Below are 20,740 nucleotides of genomic sequence, written 5' to 3'. Positions count from 1 at the left end.
TCAAGACCCGCCTGGGCAGCAAGACCTCATCTCTACAGTAAATCAAAAAATCAGCCGGGCGTGGTAGCGCATGCCTGTAATTCCGGCTACTCGGAAGGCTGAGGCGGAAGGATCGCTGGAGCCCAGCAGGTCGAGACTGCGGTGGCCGGGAGCGGCCACTGCACTCCAGTCTGGGCGACAGAGTAAGACTCCAACTCAAAAAAAAAAAAAGATAATTTCTTCCTTCATAATTAGTAAGTTATCTTATTGAGAAGTTTTTTACCTCTTAAGTCCAAAGCTTGTTTCAGTGGAGCTTTAGCCTGGAGGGATGAGGTTCACTGTGGGCAGAGGGGTAGTCTAGTTGTTATAAGTGGGGGAGGGAAGAGGTAGGGAAAGAGGCAGATGTACTGACTGTGGTGAAGGAAGTAAGCAGCATGCTGACACCTGAAGTGGAGGAGCCAGCTGTGAGGGGGTCGCCCTGGAAGAGGGAAGAGCTAGTCAGGAGAGGGAGAGCTTGTGAAAGGACCTGTTTCTTGAGGCAAAAGGAACTTGGAGTATTTACGAACTAGAAGGCAACCAAGGTGTCTGGGGTGCGATGTGGATTGGTACCAGATAAAGGTGGGACGGTAGACAGGCCACACAGGAAGTCTTGTGGGCCATAATGCAGAGTATTGGGAATGTGTACTTAGGCTTCTTATAACAAATCCTTCCTTCACAGATATATTCGACACCAAATTGCATTACCACCAAATTGTGGTAGCCTTAGTGTATGTCTGCAGGGGCTGTCTGTACTTGTACATAGCCTGTCTGAGGGTATAAATTTACCAGTGGTTTTACATCCCAAAAGGAAGCAGTGTGACATCACCACCCAATTTTGTGACCACCACAGAATGGAATCAGAATTCATAGTCCTGGAAAAATCCTGTGCCCGGTAATGAGCTGTGCTTCTCATGGATAAGACATGGTACACATGCAGCCTTTCTAGTTAAAGATCCACGTCAGTGAGAGGATTGAATTAGACCTGAGATGACACTTGTTGTGCGAGCCTTATTACACAACAGAGAGGCTAGGCAGGTTTGAAGGAGAGAGAAAGCTTGGGCATGGTCCTGAGGGGTGTCTGAAGGTAGGGTGGGGCACTGGAGGGTATGAGGACATGTGTATGTGTCCATAAGGGAGGAAAAGGCCTGAAGGGGTGTGTACTGGAATGAGCAGTGCAGAAGTGACAACATGACAAGGGCAGATGGCAGCAGGCACATGCAGTGCTGGGCCACGGGGTTCTATGGCCAAAGAGGCGACCCCAGCTTCAGGCAGTGGAAATTAGAGGCCAGGGAGGAGTGGTCCTTCCTGGCTTGTGCTGAGTGTGCGTGAGTCAGTTTCCTTGATACCCTGAGGTTAATCAGATCCTGAGATGTGCTCTGCTTGTCACAAACTGGTTATAATTAAATCTTCCTTTCTTGTTTCACCAACAGCTGTAAAATACATACTAATATTCAAAGAAGTCTACCACCTGCTTTTACTGCCTTGATTCCCGGACAATAAAGCCCTACCTTCCAACCCAAACATAATTAGGCTTGGTCCATGTTCAGGTTTTGGCAGTGTTATTGTTTACAGTTTACACGCTATGTTCTTGAGTCCCTTCCTTTGGAGTGTCTTTTATTCCCTCTGCCTGTTTCTGATAAGCCCATCTGACTGGTTGAACTTTGTGTGTAAATGTTTAGAGGGAACATTTTGTGGTGCTTGCGTGTTCCTTTCAAAAGGAGCAGTCAGAGTGCAGTGGAGTCCTGGACCCTGCAGCTGCCAGACTCTGAGCAGCAAGGGTTCTTGGCCATGTCTTTCCCTAGGTGCAAAAAAACACTTATTCTTCAACAGGGCCCCTTCCTCTAACACAAATGAGGAGGTAGGAAGAGATGTAGCTTTCACCCATGGCCTCTAGCCCACCAGGTCCTCTCCCTGTGCCATGAGCTTTGTGCTCTTCAGGACTGTGAGGGGAAAGTGGCAAGAAATGCTTCTGATGCTCCCAGAGAGCCCTCAGGACAGGAGGGGGCTGCCCGCCTGTACATACAGCTCAGCAGCCAGACCCAGAAGGAAAGCGTGATTTGTGGTAGCAGGCTTGAGACTCACTTCCCAGACCCATTTCAAGTCCAGCAGAAAAATACTGATAAGTAGGTGAAGAAATGTACAAACTGAAAGCTCTGCCTTGCGTGACTTTGCAGGTACAGAGAGTGTTTGAAGTAGTCAGGTGCGTGACTTGTCTGACAGGTTTGGGGTTGTTAGTGACTTAGAACTCCTGAGAATTATTCGGCCTAATTAGTTTTGATAATATTTGCGTGTCTGAAGCAGGCCATAAAAATGGCTGTTTTAATCAGCCGTTGGCATGCAAGGTCAGGATGCAGCCTCCAGCATTGGCACCTGGGATGCAGTGACTGATGTTTCAGCCAGGTGGGAAAAGACACTCCATGCTCCTGATGGCACTGTTTGTTGTTTCTCCTCAAGACAAGAGCAGGTCTCAGGCAGGGAGAGGGACTCAGCCATCAGGAGAGTGTTTATTTTTTATATGTTTGACATCTTTTATTCTCATCACATTACACTGTTATATTCTACCTTGAGAGGGTACAGACATGGTGTGTAGGGTCAGTCTTTGTACTTGGTTTCCTATTGTTGAAACGTAAAGCTGTTGCCTCACTTTGTGTGGTTTTAAGAACCTGTGCAGGCAGGACTGGACACCTGTTAGAACTTCAGAGATATCTCCTGAAGTGATAGAGAGGAAGACAAGTTTTTCTACACAGCACTCTGAACAATGGAATGGTGATAAATTTACTGAAAACTTCTATTGTAGTTAAGCCAGACCAACACATCACTTATATGTTTGATTACCTGAGGAGAACTCACCTCTGTTGATAAATGTAGCTGGAACAAGTTGAGGAGGTGAGGGCTGAAGAAAGAAAAAATGTATTTCCCTACCTCGAGGAGCTTATAATCCAGTATAATTGAGGACACATTATCTAAAAACATGTCTGATCCAGCCGGACAAAACTAGTTATGTGCAATCCCACAGTGACTTGCCAGTTATACTCTGTGTTTATGGGTCCATCAGCCCGTGAAGCCAAATGGGACTCTTTGGCAAAGGGTCTGCTTTCCTGGAGCCAGCCCAGTGGCTTTGAGATCGGATCTCTCTCTCTCACCCAGGCTGGAATGCAGTAGTACAAAAATAGCTCACCACTGCTTTGAACTCCTGGGCCAAATGATCGTCCAGTCTCAGCCTCCCGAGTAGCTGGGACTACAGGTGCGTGCCAGCACATCTAGCTCATTTGTTTTGTAGTTTTATAAAAACAGAGTTTTGCTATGTTGCCCAAGTTGGTCTTGAACTCCTGGCCTCAGGTGATCCTCCTGCCTTGACCTCCCAGAGTTGGCCTTGTTTTTATGGTGAAAGTACCTTAAAGCAGGATATAAGCTTCTTTCCTTGTACTCCTTCCCTGTGGTGTATTGGATTTACACTTAGCTCACATGGGGAGAAAATGACACATTATTTGAGAAAACAAGTTACTAGCTGAATTTCTTTTTTTATTTTATTTTATTAAACATATTTTTTATTATAGAATTGTGCGGTACAGTTCAGGGTTAGGTATACAAATGTGCATTGTTCAGGCACCGTTGTTAATAAAGGGTGTCTCCCCTGAATTTCTTAATCAAAAAGAAATGGATCATTAGAAGAGAAAGGGCAGAGGAAGTGGGGAACAGATGGAGCAAACAAGTCATCCCACCCTGAAGTTGACATGACCAGCAGGGCCAGAGGGTCAGCTCGTGCCTGTGTCTGGTTCACTTTTTGGGAAGAATTAAGGGGCCTGCTTGCGAGGAAAATCTCTCTGCCCAGGATGGGATTTCCCTCACTTTGGGAAAAGCATATTTTCTCTAATGTGTGTGTTAGGTTCCTTTTATATGCTGTGTGCTGGCCTTTTCTTGGTAGTACCACATACGACGGAGGACCCCCAAAAACTGGAATTTATTTATAAAAAATTGTGTATTCTTACATGTTTAAACTTTAGTCACCTTCAAAAGACTCTCCAATTGATGCAGTGCACCTATCGAGATGCTTTTTCCACTGCTCAAAACACTTTTTGAACTCATCCATTTTGATGCCTTTTAGTGCTTCTGTCATTTTTTGTTTCACCTCTTCCACATTGGGAAAACATTTCCCTTGGAGGACTTTCTTCATCCAGGGAAACAAAAGTGCTTAGGGTGAGATTGGGTGAACAGGGAGGGTGGGGCACAGGGGTCATGCCATTTTTACTTAAAAACTGCTGAACACTCAGCGTGGTGTGGGCAGATGTGTTATCATGGTGGAAGAACCAGTCACCTGTTTGCTACAACTCGGGACATTTCTTCCACAGATTGTGATGCAACCTTCTCAAAACTTCTAGATAAAAACTTTGGTCAATGACTTTTTTATCTGGAGGAACAACTTCCGAGTGTACTACAAGGGCCCCACTCTCCAAAAGATAATTCCAGGGTTTTTTGGATCCGCCTCATAGATCATGGTGGATTTAGCCCTCATGTTCTAAAGCCACACTGCTAATTTAGCTTAAGTATGTCCCTGCTCTTTGATGCCCTGGAGCAGGTTGTTACTTGGTTCACCATCCCCTAGTTGAGCTCTGGAGGGGTGCAGAGCATTTCTCAGTCCTAGAAGATGAGCTAGGAGGGAGTCTATCTTAAAATGTTGGCATTTGCACAGTCTTGGAGAGAGGAACATGCAGTTTTGGACCTGGTTTCCTGAAGTCATTTTCCCTTTTTCTCCCTCTTTTGAACCACAGACTCTGGCCTGGTTGTCCCAAGTGTATCCTATGAGCTGCATAAAAAGCTGCTGTCCGTGGCTGAGAAGCATGGGCTGACCCTGGAGCGGAGACTGGAGATGACAGGTGTCTGTGCCAGTCAGATGGCATTGACCCTCCTTGGAGGACCCAACAGGTAAATGCCTTGAGACTGGCAGGGGCAGAAAATGGAGTTGTATGCTCAGCCTAGCCACCGCCGCAGTGCCATGCACACACATAGAAGAGTTCATTAGACAGTGGCTGCTCACTGCATGTGAGTGTCTCTCAAGTCATTCCCTGGGTGCTATTGGGTCTTGTTTGCCCCTCCTCTTACCTAGCTCCTGGAAGTCCTCATTCTTTTCCCAGCAAGCCGCCCTTTGACCCGTCTTTCCTGATAGCAACTGTCTGAGTTGGAGACTCCTGCTGACTGTCAGAGGTCTGCCTTCTAGGAACCTGCAGAGACCTGGCCTTTGGCACTCATCATTTACTCTGAGTGACTGGGATGCAGATCAGTTCTGAGCTCCACACCTGAGAATTTCTAGAACCATGCTGACAACTGATGGGGGAGCTGGGGTTTGGTACCTTTCACCTGCCCCTTGGGCTCTTATATCAGGAGCAGTGCTTTATTTTATTTGTAGACATTTATTGGTATCATATGCCAGACCTCACGTCATCAGGGATACAAAGAAAAGTAAAATACTGCTCCTGCCCTCCAGGAGCCCAGTGAGGTTTCCAGAACGTTCACTAGGAAGCCATATTTCTGTCCCAAGCTACAGAAACCAATCCCTTTTCCCAGAGCAGTGGCATCCAAGCTGAGTCCTGGTGGGCAAGGAGTAATTAACAGGGGCAAGCAAGGAGGCAGGGAGTACTCTAGGTACAGGGAGTGGCATGTGCCGAGGGCAGAGAGAACTGAGAGGCCACGGGGGATCCACAGGTTATTCTGTGTGGTTGGAAAGCGGGGCCTCAGTCCAGCTGAACAGTGGGGTACCATTGAAGAGACTTCAGTAGGGCTGTGACTTGATTAGTTTTGTGTTTTAAAAGATGACTTCGGCTGCAGTATGGACAGTTGATTGAATAGAGGCAAGACTGAAGGCAATGAGATCAATTAGAAAACAGTAATACTTAGAAAATGGAGCCAGGGCCCAGGTGATGGTGACCCAACTAGGGAAGTAGAGACCAGAAGAGTAGACAAGTTGGGCTCAATAGTGTGTGCCTGTAGTCCCAACTATTTGGGAGACTGAGGCATGGGAATCCCTTGTGCCCAGAAGTTCAAGGCCAGCCTCGGCAACATTGTGAGACTCTGTAGAAAAAGTAAACAGATAAAGGGTTTTGTTGTTGTTTTTGAGTCTGGGTCTCACTGTTATCCAGGCCAGAGTGCAGTGGCATAATCCAGTGCAGTGGCATAATCTTGAACTCTTGAGCTCAAGGAGTCTTCCACCCCAGCCTCAGCCTCCTAAGTAGCTGGGACTATGGCATGTGCCACCATGCCTGGCTGATTTTTTGATATTTTAATTTTTATTTTTATGGAGACAGGATCTTGCTCTGTTGCCTAGACTGTTCTCACTCTTAGGCTCAAGGGATCTGCCCACCCTCGCTTCCCAAAGTACCAGGATTACAAGCATGAGCCACCACACCGGGTCTGTATTTCTTTAAAAAGGTCAATTCAGCAGGGTCAGGTAGTCAAATTGTTGTTGGAAGTGATGGAAAGTGTAGTGTCGGTGATCAGTGTACTTAATCTTTTTTTTTTTTTTTTGAGTTGGAGTCTCACTCTGTCACCCAGACTGGAGTGCAGTGGCCGCTCCTGGCCACTGCAGCCTCGACCTGCTGGGCTCCGGTGATCCTTCCGCCTCAGCCTTCCAAGTAGCTGGAATTACAGGCATGCGCTACCACACCCGGCTAATTTTTTTGATTTATTGTAGTGATGAGGTCTTGCCAAGTTGCCGAGGTGGGTCTCGAATCCACGGGCTCAGGCAATCCACTCACCTCAGCCTCCCAAAGTTCACAAGGTAATTTAGTGGGGTCCTCATAATGTCACCTCGCAGGTAAATGACAGGGCTGTGTTTTAAGATGAGCACATGTGGCTGAGCTGCAGGAGGTGTCTACATGCTGCAGTTGTGTGGGAGAGCTAGGTTTGCTCTGGGTTCTATCTCCACACCTGTACTCTACCCCTGCTGCTGGGTTGTGGTTGCTGTGCTCGACTTTGATTCTTTTGATTGGAGGCAGGGTGCACCTCAGTGGGAGGGAGAGCCCATTTAAGAAACAGATGGGTGAGTCAGATGCCAGACTCGGCAGCATCTGTCAGCAGGGAGAAGGATTTCCTCTAAATGCAAACAGTGTGGAGGATGGTTTGGTGCCTATGTAAAGTACACTGCTAAGCTCCCTATTTGTTTGGGGGCAGGACGCGGTTATGAAGCTCCTTTTTGGCCTGACAATATCTTTTGTCTTCCTCCTTTTGGGGAACCACTGCTCTGCCCCTCAGCAGGGACGCCATCCCTCTCCCTGCCTTGCTGCCTGTGAACTGAGCAAGCTGCTTGTGAGTCCACTGCAGCTCCAGGCTCATCCTAGTGCCTCCTTCCTGTCTTCTCTGAGGCAGAGGAGCCTCTCAGCTTTGTGTAGAAGGAAACTGGAAGTGATCCCTTTATTCAACGCAGTTGACAGCCCAGTAAGCCAGGTAGCCCCTAGCCTGCTGCCTCCTCAATGAACAACAATTGAGCGTTTTCTGTGTGTCATGGACAGCATCAATTGAGCGCTTTCTGTGTGTTGACTGCTAAGTGCTGTGCATCCAATAATCCACACAATATCCTATGAAATAGGTACCGTTCATATCTACAGCATCACTCCTATTAGCTTCAGTAAGCTAATAAGCTCAATCAAGCCATCTTGGATTGACAACTGATTGAGGGCAGTTGAGAACTATCCTAAATTGGTGAGTCTATGAGGAGTTGAGAAAAGGAAAAAGCATGAGCCACAGTAATCCCAGAAGAGGTAAGCCTTGAGCTGAATCTCTAAGAAAAGGTGGTCAGAGTTTAGAAAGTGAAGAGCTTTCTGGGCAGAGGACCTAGATTGAACATAAGCAGGAAAGAACCTTACAAGTTCAGGAGAGAATGAGGAGACCAGCCTTACTGGAATGAGCAGACATGTTAGGGGAGAGAACGGAAGTGGAGAAACCTCTTTGCCAAGCAGAGTTGGACAGGTCACACAGGGAGGAGCCATGCAGTGTTCTGGCAGTAGTATTATATGGCATGAAATCTGCATGAACTGCCTAGTGGGAGGACCCACATTGAAGTGATGCTGGAGTCTGGGACAACAGGAATGCCATTCTATAGACCAGGCCCACAGTGGACTTGGCCCCTCTGGAGCCTGGGACTTGGGGGAGAGTAACAGGTGCCTACAGGCAGTTGTCTGGTATGAGGTTTAAGGGATTGGCAAGTCTGTAGCTGACCTTGGTTCTTCACCTTCTGTTCCAGGTTGAATCCCAAAAACGTTCACCAGAGGCCTACAGTGGCCCTGCTATGTGGACCCCATGTGAAAGGGGCTCAGGGTATCAGCTGTGGAAGGCACCTAGCCAACCATGATGTCCAGGTCATCCTCTTCCTGCCCAATTTTGTCAAGATGCTGGAGTCCATCACCAATGAGCTGTCACTCTTCAGCAAGACCCAAGGCCAACAAGTGTCTAGCCTCAAAGGTGAGCACTTACACAGGGCTGAGCTGAAGGTGTTCTTTCTTTGATCTGTTGGTGCCACCCAGTGGCAACAGTTGGAAAGGCACCAGGTGTGTAAGGCTCAGGTGCCCCTAAGACTGGGGTCCCCAACCTTTTTGGCATCAGGGACTGGTTTCGTGGAAGACAATTTTTCCATGAACAGTGGTGGGGGAATGTGCAATCAAACCTCACTGTTAATATTAATCCGTATTTTCAGCCACTCCCCAGTGCTAGCATCACTGCCTCAGCTCATCAGGCATTAGATTCTCATAAGGAGTGGGCAACCTAGATTCTTCTCATGCACAGTTCACAATAGGATCTGTGCTCCTATGAAAATCTAATGCCACTGCTGATCTGATAGGAGGTGGAGCTTAGGCAGTAATGCAAGTGATGGGGACCGGCTGTAAATACGGATGAAGCTTTGCTCGCCACTTACCTCTTGCTGTGTGGCCTGGTTCCTAACAAAGCATGGACTGGTACTGTAGCCTGGGGGTTGGGGACCCCTGCTCTAAGTCTTAGGACAAGTGATACACTTGGTGTTAATGTACTCAATTTTCATCCCTTCACTCCCCTCTCTCTCCCACTGCTATGAAGAAGTAGAAATCCTTTATTCTTTTCACAAGTATTTGTGGAACAGGCACTATTCCTGATGCTGGATATGGCAGCAGTTTTTTTTTAAAACTCATTCTTTCATGGAGCTTACATTCTGGATAGGAGGGACGAACACACAAGTATCACATTTGGTCCGTAAGAATTAGAGAGAAAACCACAGGGAAGGGAGCTAGAGAGTATTAGAGCATTGAGTAGGAATAGGAGACTTGAGCATTTCAGGGTCAGGTAACGTAGGCCTTGTGGATCACTGTGGATTTGGGCTTTTACTCTGAGTGAGATGGAGAGTCATTGGAGGCACAGGTAGAGAAAGGATTTAACCCAACTTAGGCTCCAGACACTCGTGGGTGCTGCTTGAGAGTAGACTACAGGGTACAAAATGTGTTCAGATGTTGTTGTGATCATTGGAGAAAGATGGTGGTGGCTAGACAGAGTGATGGAGGTGGTGAAAGTGGGAGTTTCTGAATCAATTTGAAGATAGAGTCCATAGATTGGCTGTAGGTGAATGAGAGCAAGAGAGTTAAGAATGGCTCCTCTGGCTCAAGTCACTGAGGTATGAGCACCAAGATGGGAGAGCCTGATGGAGGAGAAGGTTTTGGGGAGAAGGGCAGAAGCTAGATGTGAGGTGCCTGTTGGCTATTCAGGTGGAAATGGCGATTGGGTGGGAGTTACATGAATTTGGAGTTGAATGATGGAATCTAACCTAGATTACAATTGTATAGGGAATACTTAACCCTTTGCATTTGGAGGCATCTGCAGATTACCTGGCAGCAACTGGACCGCATGTTTTTACAAAACAGAAAAATGAATCACTTCATATTAGATAGTATAACGTTGGAACCAGTTATTATATTGTAGTGACATTTGGCTCATAATGGAATTTTAGACATTGAGGAATTTAATTTATGACAAATCAAAATTTTATATCATCTATTTTTCTAACATGTGAAATCGTCATCATGTATTGCAGGTTCATTGATACATGTTGTGCAATAGTAATTTGGATGTCTTCTACCTGGTGTTCTTCTATTTAAGCAGATAATGAAGTCTCGTTTTCTTCCTCCCACATTAATAATATGTAATTCGTTGTCCGGTCTAGTGTTCAAAGATATTGTGGAAGGACATACAATGCCTGAAAACCACTTCTCAACTGATTGATCATATCTTAATATATATTCCATCTCTTTATTTGCTCTTCCATGCAATTTTAATGGAAGACTTCAAGGAAATATACATTTTTAAAAAAATTTGCACTGACATAGTTTGTCCTGTATAATCACCAGCAATCTCTTTATGTCCCCTGAGAGGGGATAGCTGAGTGATTTGCTAGATTTATGATATCCCTTCAGAGGGGACATCTGAGTGCAAAGGGTTAAGCCACGATGAGCCTGGGTGAGGTGTCATTAGGGAGACTGAACCCTTTGTTTAGAAGCCAGGGATTGGAGAACCCAGCCAAGGAGTCAGGGCAGGAGTGGGCACCTAGAAGGAGGAAAACCAGGCCATGGTGGTTGAATGCCAGGTGCAGCAGGGAGTGTGGGGTTGACTGCATCAGTAAGGCCCACTCGAGGTTCAGTTCAAAAGGAGACTGAGAGTTCATTCCTAGAGCTGGCAGGGTGGAGGTCCTGGTGAACATGACAAGAGCAAGTTTAAGTGGGGTGTGGGGGCAAAGCAGATTGGACTGACTATGAGAATGGGGAGAGAAAAATTGGAGAAAGCAGATACGGCCCAGAGAAAGGGCCTCACCAGAGGTCAGATGGCAAATCAGAGGCAGAGCCTATACCAGAACCCCAGCCTCTGAGTCTTAGAGTCTCTGGCCCATGAGGACTTCCCGGGGTGGCCTGTCTAGGAAGGGAAGCCACGCGTCTTTGATTGGAAAATGCCACAGTAGGCTGAGAGCTGGGAGGGAGCCTGGTGGACTTCCCCTTCTGGAAATCTTTTAATATGATGCCTCTTTCCAGGCAGTTCTTCCTTTGACTGCCCAAAAGGCATCCTTTCCCACCTGCTCCAGGAGGCAGGTATGAGAGTTACCTTTGAGTTTGGTCTGATTTCTGCTATTTTTAGTTTGACCTCTTAGGCCAGTCCAAGATCTAATACTTGTTGAGACAGTCTGTGCTTATGTTGTCCCAGAGGCCTGGCTAGAGCAGAGGAGCCTTTTGAAATGCCTGAGAGAACAGAGGGTAGGTTCCCTCTTCATTCTGAAGGCTGGTCTGAGTGGAGGACCCCTTTGTAAGATGATGAGAGGGACCAAGAGGAGGGCAGGCTGGCTAGAGTGGAGTCAGCCGGCCAGCCCCGAATAGAACAAGCACACTCTCACCTACTCACCCTTATTGGGTCAGTCAGCAAACAGCAGTCAGCTCCTAGTTTTGCTGGGCCCTGAGCAGGGCTTTCATAATGTACCTAGGGCATGAGTCAACATATGGATACTTGCCTGGACAAGGCAGAGAGGTCAGGGCTTGGTACTCTGAGCAACTCCGCACACTCCGCAGGACGTGGCTTTAGCTTGCTCTGGGAGGGCAGTGTCTGTCAGGTGACATACCCTTGGTCTCTTGCACCCAGCCAGGCCTGTGCCTGGCCACACCTTGAGAAGGCCAGCCTTGGAGAGGCATCAGAGTGGTTATCTGGAAAACAAGTCACCCTTGGGGTCACCTGGGCTGTAATCCAGCCTTGAGCTGCCCTGCTATGGGGATTTCAGATGGCACTCTTTCCACCTGCAGATCTGCCCACCAGCCCTGTGGACCTGGTCATCAACTGCCTGGATTGTCCTGAGAATGCCTTTCTGTGGGATCAACCCTGGTACAAGGCAGCTGTGGCCTGGGCCAACCAGAACCGGGCACCAGTACTCAGCATAGACCCTCCTGTGCATGAAGTCGAACAAGGCATTGATGCCAAATGGTCACTGGCCCTGGGCCTGCCTCTGCCACTGGGGGAGCGTGCAGGCCGCGTCTACTTGTGTGACATCGGCATTCCCCAGCAGGTCTTCCAGGAGGTGGGCATCAGCTACCACTCACCCTTTGGCTGCAAGTTTGTCATTCCACTGCACTCTGCCTAGAGGGATCCTGGGCAGGCTGGACCCTGAGTCCCCCACTGCTGACACTGAACCTGATGACGAACGCCTTAAGGATGTGAAGCTTTGGACCTTGTTGTTGTTAAAGGTTTTCTCTTTTGGATTTGTTTCTTCTGTGAGAGAACAGGACTTACTTAATCTGCTCTGCCTCCTGCCCTTAGCCAGGGAAGGCTTTCCCACTGGGCGTGCGAGGCAGGGTGGCAGGCTGGGCTGGAGGCAGCTCCGGGCATCTCTCCCCTCGGTCCCCTGCGCGCCAGGTGGGCCTTTGTTTACAGACATAGGCAGCTCTCAGACTGTTTCAGGTTTACAGCCACTAGGCCTGGGCCAGCACCTTGGGAGTGGGCCGGTCCTGGCTGGGGGCCTGTACACGCTCTGGGTCAGAGCTTGTGACTTGGTGTGCCCCTGCTTTCCCCAGCCCACAGCCCTTCCTCAGATCACGTAGACCCAGCTGCATGGCAGCTGTCCGCCAGAGGGCAGACGTGCATCTCCCTTCTTATCTGAGTGCTGGGGTGGACTAGGCCTTCCCTGGTCCTACCACATGTGGTACTTTGGACCCTTTCTTCAAAGCTGATCCAAGTTTTATGCTGGACTTTTTCCAAGGGCCTTTTCCTCCTTTCTCTCCGTCACTAGAGGTAGGGACCGGGGTGGCAGCAGGATGGTGTTACTGTATTGGAATTTTATGTTGTTCTTCTGTCGTCTTCAGCACAAGTAGTGTACAGTATGTTACTGTAGAACCACAGTGCCCATCTTGCCAGCAGTGCCCCCTCAAGCTGGGGGCTGAGCCTTTACCTGGTCTGGCCCAGATCCCTCAGGGTGCAACTTTAATGTTCAGTATTGGGGAAGCCCCTGGGGGAGCCTGGTGCTGAGCCACAAGAGGCTCCTTGGTGCTTCTGTCCTCGGCTACCACCCCCACCTCCTTGCCTACATCTTTGAGCCCCTCCCCTGAAACTGTCCTCTGCAGCTGTCGTCCCAGAGCAGGGCGCATGTCCCTCTCCTGCCTGGGTTCCACCCAGCTCTTACATCTGGGCCTGAGCCCCTTACGGTGTCACTCTAGCTGAGTAGGCTTGAGGCCAGAACCCCGTCTCAAAGATGCCAACATGAGGCTAGTTCTGTGTGAGCTAGCCGATGGAGCTCCGCCATAGGAACTTGCTGCTGTGCAGATCCTCAGGCCCTGGGCCTAGGCCCTGTAGGCTGATGGAACAGGAGCCACACTGGGAGCCCTGGCAGGAACCCTTGCAAAGGACTTGTGCTTAAGTCTTTTCCAAGACTTTGGGCTTCCTTCCACTGTGCCCACCCACGGTGGATGGGGAGGAAGGGCTCACCATGGATGGTGGACAGAGGGTAGGGCCTGGCACTGTAGGTTTCAGGCTGCATATCACTTTTTTGTAGGAGCACAGCCAGAAGCAGGTGAGGCAGGTAGAGGGCTGGGTCCTCCTTTCCTCCCACCATCCCTCTAGTGTCAAGTTGTCTGCAGCAGCAGGAGGCAGCCATGGACTGGGCCTTGAGCTATGTCCTCCCTGAGCCTCTGCTCTCTCAGGGCCAAGCAACTCCCGAGCCAGGGCCCACTCTCTAGGGGCAGGCTGGCCGTCCAAGGAGCAGTCCCAGTAATGGGCACACTAGTAGGCAGCCCTTGGATGGGTTCTGGTGCCTGTCAGTGTAGCTGGGCCCTGAGTGGGCACAATGGGAAGCAGTTAGAACCTGGCCCAGAAGACTGCTTGCTTCAATAAGGGGATGGGCCCTGGGGTGATGGCCTTGTTGAGGGCCCCTGGGAGTTGGTGCCTAAGCCTCCCTCCTCCCTCCCTAGGTGGCACTGAGGCCTCTCCTTGCCCTCACCCTTGGCCTTCCCTGGAGGTGTTAAAGATGAGCACGACTCCTCTGTCTTCAACTCTGTTCGGAAGCATCCTGCCCATAGTACCCAGTCCCCAAGGGGCCCTAGTCAGGTGGTCAAGCTTCTCACTCATACAGCTCTTGGGGAATCAGAAACCAGCAGTAAAATAAAGCTGAATGACTGAGTCCTGTACTGTGTGGTAAATTGTACCCAGTCGTCTTAAGGGCTATGTCCTCCTCCCTGAACCTCTGCTTACTCTCAGGGCCAAGCAGCTCCTGCAGGTTGTTGGGCACATACAGCCTCCAGTCCCAGCCAGTGGCAGCACTCTCAGGGCAGGAAAAACCAAACCCTGGGCTGCTTCCCCTGGGGTCTCTGGGACTGAGAGTTACAGGAGGCTGCAGGGAAGAAGTACAAGACCAGGCTCTGGAACTGTTCCAGAGTCTGCTGCTACAGCCCCACCTTGGGGGTGATGCTCTTCTGGCTCACAGGGACATCCTGCTTCTGGTCTTTCCACTACTAGCTCTCCTGTGCTTGGCCCAGTTCACACTTAGTTCTCCACAAGCTGAACTGCTAAGAAAGACTTTATTAATAGGTCAGGGGAGGGAGAAGGCCTGAAGATGGACACCACTGTACCATGGGCTACAAACAGTAAGAAACACTTTATTATAACTTTACAACATATAAATAGCTTGGGTCAGATCTGTGCTTTCTGGCAGCTGGGCGCCGAGTCTCCTCCCTGCAGGTCCTGCCTTCCTTCACATTGCACTGTTCGTGGGTGGCTCTGGCCCTGGGGCCTAGTGGTGGAGGCTGGAGAAAGGGGCTAGGCAGCCAGTCCTGCTCTCCGTCTCCTCGTGCGGTGGCCTGCGCCTGTCATCTGCTCGGGTTGCGGCTGGTGTGGAAGGACCGCTCCTCAGGGGTCAGGCCAGCAAAGAAGGGGTGCAGCAGGGCCTCAGCCAGTGTGATGCGCTGTGCAGGGTCAAATTCTAACATCCGCCTCATCAGGTCAAACAGCTGCACATGTTCCAGGGAATCTTGGAGCATGTAACTCTGCTCAGGGACACAAGGTGCCTCAGTGTGATGGCAGGGTCGTGGGAAGCTACAGCAGGTCCCCTTGCCTCTGGGACGCCTTGCTGATGGGGTGGAGCAGGATGGTTGTGTGACGCCTCCCTGGAGGACTCTACTTCCGCCCTCCTGGACAGCGAGCAGCTCCTTTCCTCTCATGCCTGTGTTTACTGTTTTGCTCGGAACATGGCAGCTACTAGGTATCTTGCTGGGCTGATGCCTCTGCCCCACATGCAGAGTCTGGCAGGTGGGTAGAGGTCACCTCTGCGAAATTCGCTTGTCTGAGCACCAAGTGTGGTCTGCAGAGGCTTCGGCCGTGTCTAGGTCTTCCCTCCCCCTTGCCTCAGTCCTGCCTAGGTCTTCCCAAAAGTGAGATGAGAGGGAACAGAAAGCAGCAGGGTCTCTGACATCGGGCTTTTCCGGTGCTCCCCAATTACATTCATAGTCACCCTGTAGGGAAGGGGTGAGGCTAGGGGCCCCTCTGGGGCAGTCTACAAAAAGCCCTACTGCCAGCACCCAGCAGTCATGGGCATCACACCTCCCAGAGTTGGATCAAGGAGGCAGCCTCTAGCTGCCTGGCCTGTCTGCTGTGTGTCTGCCTAGTGCCTGGGGTCTCCTTGGCATGAGTGGCACTGGGGGAAGACACTGACCTTCAGAGGTTTGCAGTTCTCCTTCACATAGCGGCCATCAGAGCTGTTCTCATCCCACACCAGGCCCCCTTTGTAGAAATATTTCTGCTTCCTGGAAGTTAAGTGGTGGGGCGTCAAGTGGTGGGGCATGAGCCTAGGGTGGGGGTAGGGAGCACAGAGGCAGCCTAGGGACTGCCAGCAAAGCCAGGGTGGTGGCTTTGCCAGGTCCCATGGGGAAGGCTGGGAGAAGCTGGAGGAGCCAGGGGCGTATGGCACAGACTCAGCAGCTCCTGCCCACTGGCCCACAGCCAAGGTGGGGCAGCCTCTCCAGGCCCTGAGGGAGGTCCGGGGCATCACCTGGTACGGTGGATCATGTGTGAAGGGATGGGCCCCAGGATCTTCTCCATCATCACCAGGTGCTCTCGGTTTTCATGAGTCTGTGGAAGAGGGACGGAGCAAGTGGGAGTCAGTCCCAGCCTCAGCCCCTTAGAAGGAATATGGGGCAAGAGGAGATGGCAAAGTGTCCTCACTGCCCGGGAGAGGCAAAGCTGCCAGTGGACAGCAGACCTGGCCGTTCTGGCCTGGGCAGCCCGCCAGCCCATCTTCTCAGGGTCAGCTTTCCCCCCCCACACTTCTCTCTGTTAGCTCTTCACTCCTCCCCAGCATGTGTCCTGTCCCACCATGCCTGGCCCCACTCCTCTGTGCCCCTTGCCTAGGACATCACCCCTTTCACCCCATCCATCATCCCTCAAGTGCTCCAGCTATTCTGACCGTTGCCTTTCCCTGAGCATCTACAGCCCTGAAGAGATGTCTTCTCACGTGACCAGGGATGGAAGATGCCTGCCTCCCCAGCCACCTGGGGCCTCTCACCCAGTGCCCTGCAGCCTGTGGGAGTAGCAGCACTCAGAGCAGGGAAGCGATGGGGTGGTTGTACCTGGAAAAGTGTGAAGCCCCGGTAGTACTCGAAGAGAATGCAGCCAATGCTCCAGACGTCGCAGGGCTGTGCCCAGCCCAGCTCTGAAAGCCAAGACAGGAGAGGCAGTGAGAGCCAGCCCTGTGCTCCCAGCCTTATGATCACAGGGCAGCCACCACACTGGCTAGCAGGACTCTTGCCCAAGGTCCTCTCTCAGTAAGGCTGGCTGGCAAGCCCAAGTGTTTCATGACATTTGCCCCTTGGTCTGAGATGCTCTGCGCACCTCGGGTGCCACGCTAACAGACACACCACCACCCATTCACACCCGCCCAACAAATGCCCAGCGTTACAGGCAGGGGTTAGACAGCCACTCACCGAGGATCACCTCAGGCGGGCGATAGTGACGGGTGGCCACAATGGTTGTGTGATGTTCATGGTCAAAGGTAGCACTGCCAAAGTCAGCCACTCGGATGCTGGTGTTCTTCACTGACTTCTCTTCACAGCTCTGAAAGGCCAGGCAGGCTCGCCACGTCAGGGGTCTGTGCCAGCAGGAAACCCACCCTGGAACAGGGCCTGCCCTCCCCACCAGTACCTTATGCTCATTGTAGAGGGTTTCAAACTCAGAGTTCACAAACAGGATGTTCTCTGGCTTCAGGTCTGTGTGGGTCAGCTGGTTCTCATGCAGAACTAGGGAGCAAGGAAGAGGGAAGACGCAGGCACTGAGAGCCTGGGCTTCTTTCCTGGCTCTGCTGCCAGCTCCAGGCCAGACCCTCCTTCAAAGCTAGCAGCTGCCAGAGCTCCCACACCTGGCCTCAACAGGGACTTCAGCTGGCTCCCCAGTTTCCCTCTATAGGAATCTCGGGACTTGAGGCCTTGGAGGGTTCTGATACTTTAGAAGGGGTGTGGGGAAAACATTTTCCATTCAAAAAACCTTCCGCCTTTCCTGTGCAGAGCCCAGGCCTCCTCACCAGCCTCTCACTGAAGTGCAGAAGCTGCAGCAGCAGCCATGAGGTGGTTCCCTCCCTAACACCAGCTACAGAATTTGCAGAGACCAGTGCAAAATGAAATGACTAAATCAAGCCCAGGGTCCTGTGTGCCTGACTGCACAGGTCACACACTTGGGAAGCCAGCCCTGCTTCTGTCACTCGCCCTGAGCAGGGATGTCTTCTCTCTCTAGCCCATCCCACGACAGTGGCTTCCTGCTACTTGTCACTTTCAGGCTCAAGGCTCCTATCTGGTCCTTGGGACTCTCGCAGCCATGTGGCCACCACTCCCCACCGTGAGCCCTCGCTCCACAGGGTGAGTCTCAGCACAAGCCAGGCTTGGGGCCTTCACCAAGCTGTCCTTGTACGTGGTGTGCTTGCCCCTGTCCTGTCTGTCCAGATCCTGTTTGTCCTAGCACTAGGTGTGTGGGCTCCTCTAGTAGCCTCTGTGCTGCTCCAGCCAGCGCAGATACCACAGTGCTGAGTCCAAGCACCACCAAACACACCCCTCCAGGCTGGCTGGCAGACAGCAGATGATCATGGAGGGGCAGTTCCGTGTGGGCAGGACTGGGGTTGATCCGTCGGGTCAGGCTACCTTTTTATCCTCTGCAAGAAGGGGAAGGCCTATAGCTGGGCCACTTCTAGAGTGGCTCCTTCCTGTCTTTCTGAGTGCCTGGGGCAGAGGCTGGCCCAGGAGATCCCAGAGAGGACTTGCTTTTCCATGCTCACATGAAAGTTCTATTTGAAGACAAGGCCTTTCAGCTCAGGGGGCTCTGGTGTATCTCAGGCCAGCAGAATGCTTAGCAGTGTGTTGAACTGAACAGGGGACAGCATGGTCACAGGTGACTTTGCTGCAGGTATGTGACTAGTCGCCCATGCTCCATGAGGGTGGACACTTACATCTGAGGGCATGGCAAAGCTGGTAGGCCATGTGCCGGACGTGGGGCAGGGGGTAAGGCTGGAAGTTGTTCTCCTTAAGGAACTCAAAGGTGTTCTTGCCCAGGAGCTCAAAGGCGATGCACATGTGTCCATGGAAGTTGAACCAGTCAGACATCAAGACGCATAGGCTGGAGGAGAGGGATGGGGGTGTCAGTCTGTGGGGGGACTGCCTCACCTCCTCTCTCAGATGAAGCCAGCCCCACCCCCTCCTAGGCCACTGGGCCACACCCCAGGACACAGATACACATGACAGAAGAGGATCAGAGAAGAGCATGTCTCCCCACTAGCCGTCATCCAGATGAACTCTGGCAGGACAGAACTTCCTGAGGGAAGGTGTTAGGGCTCTGGGTCAAGCTGTCCGAGCACCCCTATTTATGTCACAGGGAGAGGCTCTGCCTTAGAGTTGCTAAGGAAGAGATGGAACCGTTCCAGGACATGCCACAGGACTGGATTTGCTCTTCCCCCACCTTGCTGAGCTCCGAGACGGTATACAGGAGTCACCCTAGGACCAGCTCAGCACAGGGCTCAGAGGAGACAGCATTCAGCGTCTGGTCCAAAGAGGCCTCTCCTACTAGGTGACACAGCCCCAGGCAGCTCCATGTGTGTCTTGTCCTATGCTACCACAACCCAGTGAGGTCCCACACACGCAGGGCTGGGGGCTGCCTCGGAGCACAGCCCTGGAGTGCAGCCTGGACCGAAGGCCAAGGGCTCCTTCCAGCAAGACTCCCTGAAAACTCCTGGCTGAGTGTGGGCAGCAGACACAATGCACACACAGGTGACTGACATTGCTGGGGGAGCGGGCATCCAAGCAACTGGACCTGCAGCAGATGGTCCCACTGAAGCCTCCCCTCCTGCTCCCTCCAGATACTCACAACTTGTTCTCTTTGTCCTTCTCCTTGATCTTCTTGAGGACATTGATTTCTAGCCGGGCAGCCTCCCGGTACTTGCCCACGTTGCGGATGATCTTTAGGGCAACCTGAGACTTCCCTCTGGCACCCGGGAAGGAAGCAGAGGTTCTCATCAGCAGCTGCCCAGCTCTTCCCCCACCCTCCACCCAACCCAGCAACTCCCAGCAGACACCATTCCAGCAAGGGCCTACACTGAGGAGAACAGAGGCTTGAAGCCAAGCCTGCCCTGCGCAACACTGACCTCTGCCCACCCAACAGCCAGCTCCTTGGCATCCGTGAGTTGACACCCTCGGCCTTCATGCAAGCCTCAGGCTTTATGTTCTCAGCCACTGCCAGCTCCCAGGGGAGAGTGGACACAGCTGAGGCCAAATCCTGCTGGCCAGCACCAGTCTGTGTGCTCACACATAACCTAGCCCGCAGCCAGTCAGTCCCAACTGTGGCCAGACTGCCCCCTCAGAACCCTCCTGAGGCACCTCCCGACCTTCCTGAGCACGCGTGCAGATCTGAACCAACAGCTCCCCTTGGTGGGAGTCCAAGGATGGAGTGAAGAGGTGGCAGTGGTATCAGTGCCAGCAGTGGGATCCTTACACTACACACCAGGGCCCCCCTCTGCCACACCCCTTTCCAGGCCCCCCCACATGCCACTGCATTTATCAGTGACCACAGCATGCCTGGACACTTTCTGTAGTGCCCACAAGGATGTGAACAGCCTCCGCCTCCCCCAATCCCCGCCCCACAGGCCACCTGCAGACCATGGGCAGAGGAGTCTCTGCAGAGCTCTGAGACCTTGGGGGGCCAGTCTTGGTACCTGAGAAGGCTCACAGGCCCAGGCAAGGCATAGAGCGGGCCATGTCCAACCTGTGACCCATGGGCCAGGACAGCTAGTCATGCGGCCCCACAAAATCTTTTAACATCATTAAAACAAACACTGTTAATGAGCACCTTGAGAAGTCATTATGTATATACAATATATTATATAATTTGTGTGTGGCCCAAGACCGTTCCTCTTTACTCAAAGTAAAAGATTGGCCACCCTGTTCTAGAGAATGCCCTGCTTCTCTCTCCCTAGCCCACCTTCCAGATTCTTAGGGCAGGAAAAGACCTCAGAAGGGCATGAACTCCAGGCTTCTCCTAGAACAGGACCCTTCCATGGCACTTCAGTTCTCAATGCAGGGTGTGCCCCTCCACAGGTCGGCCCACCAGGGTTACATGCCTCTGAAAATAAGGCCCTTCCTCTAGCTGAGCTGAATTCAGTCTGCATAACAACCTCACTGGCTCTGACTTCTTCTTTTTTTTTTTTTTTGAGTTGGAGTCTCACACT

The 20,740-nt window shown here is 51.5% G+C and overlaps 2 protein-coding genes across 3 annotated transcripts in view; one reads left to right on the top strand and one right to left on the bottom strand.

Annotated features, from left to right (window-relative positions):
• Window positions 1–12,259, top strand: part of EDC3 (enhancer of mRNA decapping 3) — a 48,299-nt gene extending 36,040 nt beyond the window's left edge. The window contains exons 4-6 of the mRNA XM_008069123.2: window positions 4,788–4,941; window positions 8,252–8,469; window positions 11,808–12,259. Coding sequence (XP_008067314.1) covers window positions 4,788–4,941; window positions 8,252–8,469; window positions 11,808–12,142 — 707 coding nt within the window. The 3' untranslated portion in view covers window positions 12,143–12,259. The remainder of the gene's footprint in view (window positions 1–4,787; window positions 4,942–8,251; window positions 8,470–11,807) is intronic.
• Window positions 12,260–14,548: 2,289 nt separating this feature from the next.
• CLK3 (CDC like kinase 3) overlaps window positions 14,549–20,740 on the bottom strand; it is a 10,850-nt gene continuing 4,658 nt past the window's right edge. The window contains exons 5-12 of one of the 2 annotated variants that reach the window (XM_008069122.2): window positions 19,384–19,500; window positions 18,473–18,639; window positions 17,182–17,276; window positions 16,965–17,094; window positions 16,611–16,693; window positions 16,034–16,113; window positions 15,698–15,788; window positions 14,549–15,032 (exon numbers count right to left, since the gene is read on the bottom strand). In XM_008069122.2, the coding sequence (XP_008067313.1) occupies window positions 14,856–15,032; window positions 15,698–15,788; window positions 16,034–16,113; window positions 16,611–16,693; window positions 16,965–17,094; window positions 17,182–17,276; window positions 18,473–18,639; window positions 19,384–19,500 (940 nt within the window). In that variant the 3' untranslated portion in view covers window positions 14,549–14,855. The remainder of the gene's footprint in view (window positions 15,033–15,697; window positions 15,789–16,033; window positions 16,114–16,610; window positions 16,694–16,964; window positions 17,095–17,181; window positions 17,277–18,472; window positions 18,640–19,383; window positions 19,501–20,740) is intronic. The other variant, XM_021718093.1, reaches the window with a different exon arrangement.

Source organism: Carlito syrichta, unplaced genomic scaffold (genome assembly GCF_000164805.1).
Source record: "Carlito syrichta isolate Samal-C Ts95f unplaced genomic scaffold, Tarsius_syrichta-2.0.1 Scaffold311826, whole genome shotgun sequence".
Lineage (NCBI taxonomy): Eukaryota > Metazoa > Chordata > Mammalia > Primates > Tarsiidae > Carlito > Carlito syrichta.
The sequence above is the reverse complement of the archived record's forward strand: the minus strand, read 5'-3'. Positions and strand labels throughout refer to the sequence as shown.